This window comes from Pelophylax lessonae (genome assembly GCF_965119305.1).
Source record: "Pelophylax lessonae genome assembly, chromosome: 1".
Classification (NCBI taxonomy): domain Eukaryota; kingdom Metazoa; phylum Chordata; class Amphibia; order Anura; family Ranidae; genus Pelophylax; species Pelophylax lessonae.
The window spans coordinates 658,437,064-658,450,343 of record NC_138768.1 but is presented as its reverse complement, the minus strand read 5'-3'; the positions used below and the strand labels follow the sequence as shown (position 1 = coordinate 658,450,343).

General features: G+C 44.0%; 1 protein-coding gene across 2 annotated transcripts in view; it reads right to left on the bottom strand.

Annotated features, from left to right (window-relative positions):
* The window catches only part of GAB1 (GRB2 associated binding protein 1), a 167,576-nt gene that overhangs the window by 54,795 nt on the left and 99,501 nt on the right, over nucleotides 1–13,280 (bottom strand). For both annotated transcript variants that reach the window (XM_082269549.1, XM_082269550.1), the window contains exon 2: nucleotides 9,789–10,083. In XM_082269549.1, the coding sequence (XP_082125675.1) occupies nucleotides 9,789–10,083 (295 nt within the window). The remainder of the gene's footprint in view (nucleotides 1–9,788; nucleotides 10,084–13,280) is intronic.

The following is a 13,280-nucleotide window of genomic DNA, read 5'->3' as shown; positions in this document are numbered from 1 at the left end:
CTTGAGGAGCGCCAGAAGGAATAGGTGTGAAGAGCCACTTAGACTGAAAGCTTTGCGGTGCATATTAGTTCCCTATAAATCCATTTCAGGTTTACAATGCCTTTTATAGATGAGAAAGCATGCAGTATGTATTTACCAACATTTACTGAGGCCGTAGCGTTACCTGCGATAATTGTAACATGTCAGAACTCAGCTATCTGTATGTGTAGCAATAAGAGTGCCTTCAAAGACTGAAGAACCAGAAGTAGAATTGTTTATTTAAAAACGTGCCAGACCATTTTCCATAGAATAGCATAAGCCTATGATTACTCATAAATTTCTGCTGTTACAAGATGAAAAGAAAGGACAGGAAAATGTCAGGGTGTGCAAAATACTCGTATCTGCCAATGATGTACAGCTGAATAGAAAGCTAGATCTGAAATTGGGAAGATGGTAACAAATTCTTTTTTCATTCCCTATGTGCAAAAATTCCTATTTCTCCATGTATTTGCACATCTCAAAAAGATTTCAGAACTCCTAAACTACAGCTACAAAAATGTGGTCTATGTTTTTCTATAACCATGCAATAGCAGAGTATTATTAAACACAGGGAAAAATTGGATTTTTGACTTACCGTAAAATACTGCTGTTCATTGACGGACACAGCTCCTGATCTTCTTAACCATTGGGTTATACTGCCCCCTACAGGAGTAGAATACTAGGCAGAAAAAAAGTCTGGCTATGCCTATGGGCAGTTCCAGGGGGTATACTCCCTCTCTCTGCTATAGATACTCAGTTTTGTTACAAGCAGTGTCAGAGGAATTACAACCCCACAGAAGGGTGGGAGCTGTGTCCGTCAATGAACATCAGAGAAATTAATTTTACGGTAAGGCAAAAATCCCATTTTCTCTTTCGTTCATTGACAGACACAGCTCCTGGTATTCATAACCATTAAGATGTCCCAAAACAGTGTTAAACATGAGGAGTGGGAACAGTGAAAAAGAAACTCCCGAAGCGAAGTATGGCCAACCAGGTAAACAGGAGTTAGAGCTGCACGATTCTGGATAAAATTAGAATCACAACTTTTTTTGCTTAGAATAGAGATCATGATTCTGTCACAATTCTTGTTGTAACATCTTTTACATTATTTAAAAAAAAAAAAAAAAAAAAAAAAAAAAAAAAAATCGGGCTAAATTTACAGTTTAGTTTTTAAATGTATGTTTTTCCAAAATTATAATTGCAACGATCACCGTTGTATTCTCTAGGGTCTCTGCTAAAAAAAAAAAAAAAAAAAAAATACTGATTCTTTAACTTGTAAGCAACAAGTGTCAGAAAAAGGATTAGTCTTTAAGAGGTTAAACTGCCCTCACAGTGGGGTACACACTATATGAAAATTGGGCGAAAGATTGCCCAATTTTCCTTGTTGTTTTACAGCAAATCGGAACCGATGAAAGAATTGTCCTTTGAAAAATTTGTACGAAAATTCTCCTACGACAAAGACTTTTTTTGTTGTTTATTGTTTCTGATCATGCGCAGTCTGATTTTTCTTGTACAAAAACGGTACACATTAAACGAAAATCATTATTTTTCCCGTACAAAAAAAATTTTGGAGTTTGTCCCTTCGAGAATTTTCGTATGAAAATTCTGAATCGTCTGTAGAAAGTTCTGTACACACTATATGAAAATCATACGAAAATTCTTTGGACGACAATGTTCACCTGATTTTCTTATAGTGTGTACATACAAGCCTTTACATACGGAAGTTAATTCCTTTGATTTAAAAGAACGAAAAGATACACGCGGAAGTGTGAATGGAGCCTTATAAATGTTGATAAAACAAACAAAAAAGAGCCCCAGCAAATGTTTGACAGCTGTGAGAAAAAATAGAGAACAGCTCTATTGAGGACATGCTGTTTTAAGATAGTGGGGGGGGGGGGGGGGGCAGGGGTGAATCGAGATCGCGTTTTTTTTTAATGGTTAATCATGCAGCTCTAACAGGAGCTCAACCAAAACAACTGGAGCTTACCTGAAAAAAAAAAAAAAAAACACATCCTCATAGAGGACAAGGTCCTCTAAACAGCAGCCTGCCAAAACCTTGTGGCCAAAGGAAAAAGGAAGCATCGGCAGATGCAAACACATCCAACTTATAAAACTTTGTAAAAAAGTGTGCATCGACGACCAGGTGTCCGCCTTGCAAATCTTCGTCACTGACGCCTGATGACGGAAGGCCCAGAAGGGTACTGAGCGCCTTGACAGGGAAAGGAGGAACCTGACCCTTGATGGAATAGGCCTGAATCACCGTCTGTCTGAACCATATGGAAATGGTAGCAGAGGAAGCAGACAACCCTTTCCGAGGTCCATCCGTGAGCACAAATAGCGAGTCTGACTTCCTAAAAGACTGTGTAGCTGCCAGGTACACCCCAATTGCCCGGACCACATCCAAGGCATGCAAAGCAATTTCCTTCGGATGTTTTGGCCTGGGACACAGGGAAGGCAACCCAATGTCTTCATTCAAATGAAAATCCGAGACAACCTGAGAAAGGAACGACGGACAAAGGGGAAGAATTACCTTTTCTCTGTAAACCACCAAAGTAAGGTGAACAACAGGATAACGCCACCAATTCCGACATCCTGTGCGCAGAGGTGCAAGCCACCAAAAAGTCCACATTCTGGAACAGTGTAAGCAGGGAAATCTCCTGAGAATTCTCAAAAGGAGGCTTCTGGAGGACTGAGAGCACCAAATTGAAGTCCCAAAGCAGCAACAGAGACCACACTAGATGGGTCAAATGCCTAACTCCCTGAAGAAAAGTGCGTGCCATGGAGTATGTGGCCAAGGGCCATTGAAAGAAGGCCGCTAAGGCCGACACCTGACCCTTGATAGTACTCAAGGCCAGTTTGTGCTTGTTGAAGGAAGGTCAAGATCCGAGCCACCGAGAAAGAGCGAGAATGAGCCCCAAGAGACTCACACCACACAATGTACGACTTCCACGTATGATGGAAGATCTTCTTAGAAGTAGATTTCCTAGCTTTTAACAGCATTGGAATCACAGACTCAGACAAATCTCTATCCATCAGTACCTGGCATTCAACAGCCAAGCGGTCAAAGCCAGTGACTGCAAAGAGAATGAAAGATTAGTCCTTGGGACAGCAGTTCCTCCCTGAGAGGAAGCTTCCAAGCAATGTCAGCGATCAGCCCCACTAGATCGGCGTACCAAATCCGGCAAGGCCAGTCCAGAGCCACTAAGATGACCGAAATCCCTTCTGCCTCGATCCTGCGTAGAAGTATTGGCAGAAGCTTGAGAGAAGGCGTAAATCAGACGATACTAACCCCACAGGGCATCCGCCAGAGGATCCCGTGACCAAGCCACAAACCTCTGCACCTTTTTGTTGAGCAGAGAAGCCAACAGATCCACCTCGGGGTGCCCCATGGAGACACAACTGAGGAAACCCCTCTGGATAAAAGGGACCACTCCCCTTGGTCCAATGCCTGCCGACTGAGATAATCCACCTGGCAGTTTTCCCCGTAAACGTGTAAGACAGAGGGCTGGAATTAACCGTTTTGCCCACCTTAGAATGCTGGCTACCGCCAGGACACTTTTTATGCCACCCTGGTGATTGACATAAGCCACGGCCGCGACATTGTCCGATTGAATGCGCACTGGACATCCCTGAAGACGATCTGTCCAATGCTCAAGGCACAGTCTGATTGCTCGAGACATTGATTGGTAGTCCGGACTCTTCCATTGTCCAGAGTCCCAGGGCAGAATTTTTGCAGAGGACGCCTCCCCAGCCGGATAGGCTGGCATTCGTGGCGACCACTGTCCAATGGAAAGAAACAAACTCCGCGCTAACGATATCTAAAGGAATATATAGGCTGCAGCCTACCCTGAACTACAGTCAAAGGACTTTATAAAATGAGATAAGAAATTAGGGTAATTGGTGCTGCCTTTGGTAATGGACTAGGGTGTAAACAGTGATAGATAAAACGGATATACAAATACACCGTAGTGTATATGTAAAAAATAGTGGTCAATATGTTATCATTGCAACAAATAAATATATAAAACCAACATATGATATATAAATAGTAAAAAACAGTGACTAGTGTGTATCAATATCCCGGTGGTAAGGTGCAATCAAGGTGACAATGTGTATACAAGAATTAAAAGGTATGATCAAGCAATAAAATAAAAAATTATATTATATATATATATATATATATATATATATATATATATATATATATACATATATATATATATATATATATATATATATATATATACACACACACACTAATCCGGTTATCTACACACCACCACTGCATTACTGGCTATAAGGACTTTCTTCGGCCAGTCACCCCATTATATACATTATTCACTTTCGTGCACTTTATTGCACTCTATTTTTCTATTGTCACTTTTATTTCTCTGAGCGCCTAAACCACTTTCTATATTTTTAGTGCACCTCGTTGCACTTTCGCATGTCACTACCACTATACTTTGTTTTATCTATTTATACCCTTGTACTGTACCAATTTTATAATTTTATAGTGCACTATATATATTTTATTGCTTGATCATACCTTTAATTCTTGTATACACTTTGTCACCTTGATTGCACCTTACCACCGGGATATTGATAAACACTAGTCACTGTGTTTTACTATTTATATATCATATGTTGGTTTCATATATTTATTTGTTGCACTGATAACATATTGACCATTATTTTTTACATATACACTACGGTGTATTTATATATCAGTTTTTTCCATCACTGTTTACACCCTAGTCCATTACCAAAGGCAGCGCCAATTACTCCAATTTTGACCACTGTCCAATACAAGGGGAAGGAAGGATTTGCCAGCCAAAGCCCAGAAGAATGAAGCCACCATATCAGGGACTCTTTTGTTCCCGGGCTCAGCCGGATCCGATTGTTCAGAGACAGCAGAGTCTTGTCCCATTTGCCCAGAATCTCCATATGATTCCACATATTGGAATGTGAAGGTAAGCATCCTTGATGTTGATAGAGGCAAGAAAATCCCCCTGATGCAGGGATGCCACCACCGAACAAATGGACTCAATCTGGAACTTCTGCACCCGCACAAAGCAGTTCAGTGCCTTGAGGTCCAGGATTGGACGCACCTTGCCTTCCTTCCTGGGAACTGTAAACAGGTTTGAGTAAAAACCCTTAAAACGTTACGAAGTTGGAACTGGAACAATCACCCCTTGAAGAACAGGTCTTGTACCACCTCAAACAGAGCTTGTAAGCAGTCCAGGGACAGGCGCAAGTTGGAAGGGACAAACCTTGCAGGGAGACAAGAGCGACACTTTATCTTGTAGCCGGACTGAATGACTATGTGGACACACTTGTCTTGTACCAAGAAGTCCACAGTTCCGGAAACCAGTGAAGACGTCCCCCGCTCCACCACCGAGAGTGAGGGCGTACCTTCGTGCTGAAGGAGCCTTGTCCACGGGTCTGGAGAGGTCCGCTCTCGGCTTGCCAGACCAGCTTTGTTTAGATCCTCCAGAGGGGGCCCTGAAAGGATTTGAGCCCTTGTCAGTCGACCCTGAGGGACGAAAAAACATCTTATGAGCCAAGTAGGAGGGCTCATGTCTACGACGAGGGTCCTTGCCCTTAGTAGCCTACGAAAGAGAGGTACTCGTTCCCCCTGTAAGACCTTTAACCTCCCTGGCGGTATTCTAGAGTGTGGCTCGGGGTTAAAAAACGGTGCCAAAAGCGGTAACCCCCGAGCCACACTCGGGATTACCCTGTAAATCACACTTACCTTCCGCTACGATCCCCTGCCGTCCTCCAGCCATCCTCCCACTGTGTGCTCCGGCCGATGCCGGCACCTGTCTTCTGGTTCCCTCCCCTGCGAGCGTCGCAACGCAGGGGGATGGAACTGGCGAGAAATTAAAAAAAGAAATAAAACAAATGACATGATACAGTGTAATCAGTTAGGATTACAACTTTGTACCAAGGCATTTCAACACAGTTTTTCACCTAGTGGCTTTTCCAGTGACCTGCCTGTATTTTTGCGGCTTTGTGCCTGGAAAATTGATAATGTCCATGCCGTCCAAAAAGCATTTTTAGCTCAAAAGCGCTTTTAGACTAACTGGAAAACAGCGACAGTGAATTGGATATATTTGAAGAACTGAGCGATAGTGATTCGTGGGAAAATTTGTCATCAGGTACTGAAAGTGACGACAGCGACGATTCTGCGACTGAGCTCAGTGATGTGAGAACTTGGTGCTCTATTGACTGCGGTACGGATCAGGCAGCACCCCCAAGATTCCCATTTAGTGGAGCACTTGGTATGAAAGTTGATGTTGACCATGACAACCCCTTGGCAAACCGGTACAAAGAGCAACAATTGGCTATGCATCAGAAGTTTGCAAGATGCAGAAAATGGGAACCAGTGACCAAAGATGACATTTGGAAATTTCTGGGCCTAATAATTATTCAGGGAGTGGCGGGAAAAACCCTGCAGAAGTGGTATTGGACAACAAATATATTACTTGCCACTCCATTCTTTGGCACGGTCATGTCAGAGTACAGATTTTTGCTTATAATGAAATATCTCCACTTCTAAAACAATGAAGAATTTGATGAAACTACTCATCCTGCACCAAAACGGAAAAAATTTGGGAAGTATATCAAATGATTCTACAGGATTTCCAACGGAGCTATGTGCCAGAAAGAGACATCAGCATAGATGAAAGTCTAATGGCCTACAAGAGAAGGCTCAGCTGGGTGCAATACATTGCATCAAAGAGGGCACAATTTGGCGTAAAATCCTACATGCTATGCGAATCGTCATCTGGCTACATTTGGAATTCAGTGATATACACTGGAAAAGGAACAAAATTCGATCAAAAATACAGCAATTATGGAATGGCAACATCTTCTGTGCTTTCACTAAAAAATATAAAACAGATTTCCATGCAAAACAATGTACCGCTTTGAGATCAAAAATTCCGTCATAATCAGACTGCCAGGGAGGTTAATGATGTCATCCAGGGTAGCTCCAAACAGGCAATCTCCTTGAAAGGAAAAATCAGTCAAGGCCTTTTTAGAAGTCTGGTCCACAGACCAGCATTTTAGCAAAAAGACACGCCAAAGGACCACTGCTGAAACAGAGAACTGAACCACTAGGGGAGCCAAATCCAAAGAGGCATCACAAACTGCAGCCCCCGGACCAGCTGGTCCGCCATCTTAGCAAAGGCAGGGGGGAGTTGTTCTCCCTCCATGTCACAGCTTAAAAGCTTAGCCCACTCAGTCAGAGTTTGCAACACCAGGGCAATGGTGAACACTGGCCTCAGTGCCGAACCAGCCAGAGTGTGGTATTGCAGGCCACAGCCTCTGCCCTCCTGTCAGCAGGATCCTTAAAGGCTGTGACCGGAATCATGGTTGCCTTGTTCAATTTGGAAACCGGAGGGTCCACCACCGGTGGAAGAGTCCACTTCTTAATAAGGGACTCCTCATAGGAGTATCGCCTGGCAAATCACTTAGTGACCCCAAGGGGACGCTTTGGTTGTCCCCACTATTTAGCGACAATTCTGTCAAAATATTTGGGGAAAGGAAACACCTTTGCCACTCTGGATGGGCTTGCGAGTGCCAAAGGGAACCTGCGCCACTGTCACAGCTGCATCCTCCATCTTTAGCGTCTCACGCTCAGATGGATACAATCAGTGCTGCGGGGAGGAATCCTCCTCACTATCTCTCAGATTCCGGGCGCGTGGTCGCAGACCCAGCAGTGAGACCCACGTCCGCGGTGGCTGAATAAGATTCAGAATCTGATGAGACAGATGAGGCAGGGAAAGGCGAGGGTGCTTTTTGCAAGCCCGTCTACCAAAAACCACCTCCACCCAGGACACAAAGGACTCCAGGACCACCATCAGTGTATTGATGGATGATTGGGACCCGGAGGGCCCCGCAGCCTCAGAGAGGGGATCAAGTGGGGAGATGTGCTTCAAAGACTCTATGAGTCACCAGGGGGACCCCACAAAAAGTGTAAAGGGACATTCCCCACTGCACTTGCAGCACCACCCGGTCACCATGCACAAAGCACCAAGCGATCCTCAGCAGAGAGGGAGAGGATCCCCAGCAGACTCACCACCCAGCAGAAACCTGAACCTGCAGTCACCAGGATAAATCTGTACTCCATGTGCAGCAATCAGGAAGTGAAAAGATTCAGGAGTCAGCACCAGGGGATGAGGAGGGGCTCCCACTACCGAAATTGCGGCCCACAGGGCTCCACTGTCATGGCCGTCGCTATTTTCAATAACAAACCACAGCAAAATGTCCGCCGGACTACACAAACATGGCCAACGTGCATTGAGCACACAGGCTACAGCAAAATGGTGGAACCACAAGGCTGTGAGGGATCCCTAGGCCTCATGGGGTGGCCCAGGCAGGAGGGGGGGGGCTGGCAGGAGCCACCACCAGGTACAAACCCCCCCTGCAGAGTCGATCATCTGGTCACCAGCAGCGCACCCCCCTATGCCCCCATCGTCAGCAGTAACCTGCCCCCACCCCAGGAGGTGGACCAGACCACCCACACAGCCCCAGCATAAGTGGAGGGGGGGTAGGATGGGGAGACCGATGAAGGGGGGTGCCTGACGGGAAGGAGGGTCAGACCGTCCCAAAGCAGGGCCCACGTCCACCCCAAAACCCTCCAGAGGGAGAGGGGGGACAGCTACTCACTATACTAGGAGCCAGACGGACACCGCTCCAGACAGAAACCCTCATCATCGAAATGGGGGGGGGTGTCAGCCAGGAGGAACACTGCAACTTGGGCTGAGACCGGGTCGCATGCGACCTCGCGAGGTGTTTAACTCGCAGGCCAGCCCCATCTGTTGGGGCTATGTCGCGGCCAACCTAGCGCGGAGCTGAGGTCTGCTTGCGCTCGCTGGCCAGACTGGGATTACCACTGCGTCTAGATTCTCCAGCCTGTCGCCCAGTCCGGCAGTTGATTGTAGATCTCACAGGAAAAGACCATGAGAAAAATTTCTATCTAAAAAAGAAAGAAATTGCCAGGACCAGGGATCCCAGCAACGAAATAGGTCCTTACCCTTGACTAGGCAGAATAAAAACAGTACCTATAGCAGAGAGAGGGAGTATACCCCCTGGGACTGCCCAAAGGCGTAGCCAGACTTTATTTTCCTGCCTAGTGTCCTACTCCTGTAACGGGCATTATAACCCAATGGTTAAGAAGATCAGGACTGGAGCTGTGTCCGTCAATGAATGAAAGAGAAAAAAAAAAGGTTTTGCCTATAGTTGTACTTTAGGAAATAACAGAATTCTTTGCGATGAGGATCCAAAACACATTTACTGATATATAGTTTCTCTTACCTTCGAAAACAAATATTCAGGAAAAAACTATGTTTAAACGGAAAAGGAAACAAACAAACATTGGAACGATGGGTCTCATATTATATTGCCTGCAAAAAAATTTGGTTCACACTGATGCAATTTCAGATACGATTTGGTTTGCATTGAATCTCATGACAAGGGAAATAACTTTAGTTCCTATGGAGTCTGTTCACATCAATGCAGCGTGACTGTGATCCAACTTTGGGAAAGTGTCCTGTGCTACATTGGTGGGAAGCAGTGCGATTTTGGCCCCATAGAATATGCAAATCACATCCAAAACACATCAAGATCACACTACATAAATCGCACTAAAAAACGCAGCAAAATCACATGGCAGTAGTGAAAACCTAGCCTTACCACAAAAGTTCACAAAGTATCCCAAAAAGTTTAAAAAAAAGATCATTTTTATTTTTTTTTAGAGGACTTACCTTCTTCTGTGGGGTTAAATCCGCAGATGTCACATATATTCCGGACCCACTTATTCATCTCCTCTTCGCTGTCAGCCACCAAATAAAATATACGGTCAATAGTCTTGATGTCAAAAATATAACTGTTTTCAAATTCTTTTTTGGGAAATACAAGTCCAGCATCAACCTGTTCACACAAGTTCAAGTCAATAATACGAATTGGCTTTTTAGCATGATCATTTTTGTAGTACTCCAGTACATCTGGGTCTCCTGTCAGGCGTCCACTGCGAAGTACGAACCATCTTCGTTTCCATGCCTGGAAAGAAAATGTACTGTGTAAGCCACAATAATTTAAATTGTTCACCTATCCTTCTTATACATGGCATCTCTAAAGAAAATTTGTGTTAGGAAGAATATGCAGGCTACCATTGCCGACCTATTACAACTTTGAGCCAATGACTAAGAAATAGCATATACAATAAAGGAAATGAAAGCCGCAATCTTAAAAAAATGTACCACCCTTTACTTTAAGCTAAACTCCATGCACCCTTAAGCCCATTACTAGGTAAACAATCAAAGATAATATTACAAAAATCATAGCCTGTAATGCCTCCACCTGGAGACTACATGCATGGAAACGGCTCCATGCTACTTGCAAAATCCAGGAAAGAAAATATGTTGGTGGTGGTGCCTGTCTCAACTTTCTAGTATATGTATGTATATAAAGGTAGGGACCTTAGATTGAGGGCAGGGGTCACTGTAAAAACATAGTACACAGTAGGGATCGACCAATTATCGAGGGCTGATATGCACTTTCCCCGATATATAAGTGGCCGATATTACAGATATTTAGGAAAGTGCTTGTACTGGAGTGATGCCTGCAGCTAGAGGAATCACCCCAGTACCGGCGTCCATAGGCGACGGTCGGCTGTCTTGTAATGACAACCGATGAGGCTGAGAAGCCGCCTTCCGCGGCTCGCCCAGGTCTCCTGTCCCACCGGGAGACCCGGGCAACCAGCCTGAACGGCCACCAAAGACCCGATCAAAGCCGCATTCGGCTCTGATCGGATCTCCATGCAAAAACCCGAAAGTGATGTCATGACATCACTTATGCGTACTGGAGCCAGATTAAAAAAAATTACAGCATTCAAAACAGCCAAACTTGGCATTTTGAATGCTTTTAAGTGCAGAGGAGGGGTTTGGTGTCTTTTAGACCCCCAGATCATGCCATAAGAGTACCGGTCAAGTAAAAAAAAAAAAAAAAAAAAAATGTTTTAAATGTACGAAAATATCGGCCCATATCAGCCAATACCGATACGAGATGACCAAAATATCGGTATCGGCAATTAAAAAACGATATCGGTCAAACCCTAGTACACAGTATGTAAATAGTCAGACCTACTGTATATAAATACTTTGGGGTTTACAGGTTGCCTCGTGCTTTCACTTCTACATACAGCATGTCATGTCAGCTTTTGCTGGTTTCTCATTCTAACCGCCATGTTACTATTCTCTCCAGTAATAAGAGATCAGCAGGAGGAACCAGTAAGAGCTGTGAAGGATCTGGGAGAATTCACATTAGGATTTCTCAGGATTGGAGCAGCACAAAGAAACGCAGGCAGCAGGTGAAGTACTTCAAGACTTATTTTACAGGTATAGCTGCACTGTAAATCACAGAGTTGTTTTAAAGGGGAACTAAACATGTGGATTTAAAGTTTTCCAAACTGTCAAGCCATCAAATGGCTGGTGTCCTAACCGATCACATGTCCCACACCATGGCAACTGCAGATCAGAGGCTAAGATGGCAGCTTCCTTCGTTCCATTTTAGCATCAGTTTTCATGGTTTCTTTTCTTAAAAGCATTATTAAACCAATAAATAAAAAATTACAAATCCTCACAGCTTACAAATTTTTTAGAGCGTTGGCTGAATTTTTTTTTTTTTTTTTATTCATTTCACTTGGTGAAAACCGTAACGTTTCTGATCCTAGGATGTCTCCACTCCACTTGAAAAAACAAAAACAAAAGAAAAAACCCTGACAGATCCCCACAAGCGAGGTTAATGTAGGGATCTACCACGCTTCACTAATATTTTCTGATGACAGCTGGGGCAACTCTGCTCTGAATTCACGAGCAGTGAAGCATTGCTGACCCACCACCACAGAAAGCTGCACTAAGAGGACCTTCAGCATAACACCCATCCCCACCCATTGTTTTTCTCTGCCTCCACTTACCTGGTGGTGTTGAGACACAGTTCGGATGTGCACCCAGCCACTGGATCCAACGTTGTCCCGGTGCCATCCTTCTGTTAACAGACACCACACCGCCATTCTATTTGGGACGTCATAGAGCAGCTTGCCGGCGAGTCCTCAACAGTAAGTGCTGCTAGGACCTCCCCTCCCTACTTACTGGGGATTTCCTCTCACTTCCTGTTATGGCTATGGGACAGGAACAAAGGGGAATCTCCCCAAAGGGACACATAACAAAAAAGAAACTGACAGAGGTTATAATTCTTCCATACCCTATCTACAATAAGAAAAAGTTTAGTCTCCAGTTCTACTTTAAGCCCTGGTTCACACCTGAAATCGTGCTACTTCAGTGCAATTTCAAAGCAACATGTTAGTGCAGTGCAATTTGCACCTTTAATTTCATTGCAGGTTGTAACTTTAACAGAAGCCTATGAAAGTCGCAGTGAAATTCCCCCCCCCCCCCAAAAAAAAAAAAGTAGTGCGTGAACCTTTTTCAAAGTTAGTGTTATTTGAACGGTTCCATTGCCGGCAATGGGGTGCAACTTGTCATGTGACTAAATGTCAAATCACCTTACAAATCGCAGCAGTGTGAACCAGGGCTAAGTGGCGCAGCACATTTTATTTTTAGATAGTAGGCCATAGGCAAACTTTGTGGTGGAGTGGAGGTGGATGAAAACACCTGTCAGGTTGGAGAGTCACCCTATTTGTCCTGTTTACAGTTATCGCTGAGAGCGAAAGGAAAAGAAAACCCCAGGTTTTGGCATGTTGCCATAACAGGAACAGAGGAACAATAAGGTCATTAATTTTGGTGACCCTGGTGATAACAAGGGATTCCCGCACATGGATTTCCTTTTACTTCCTGTTTTGTTTGAAGAAAGCCCGGGGCTACCCCTATTGTGCCCCTGGCAGAAAGGAAAATAGACTATCTTGGTACTCAGAAAGTAGCAACCGTTATGCTACATTTTTTCTAATTTTATACAAAATTCATAAAAAAAAAAAAAAAAACAAAAACATAAAAAACAAATCCATATATATGAATAAAAACAGTAATTACAACAATGCATTTGTTCTACTTGGTTCTTGCTAGTGGTGATGTGGTGTCCCCAGATGGTACTGAGGACACGGGATGTAATTAATCTTGATATATAGTCAATCCTCGACATGTTTGGCGGTAAAGACCGCTTCTTCAGGAGGAGTTAATTACTTCTTATTAGGAATTTAATTAGGGAGATCATAACCCCATAGTTGGGATGTCTCAGCTGTGTTA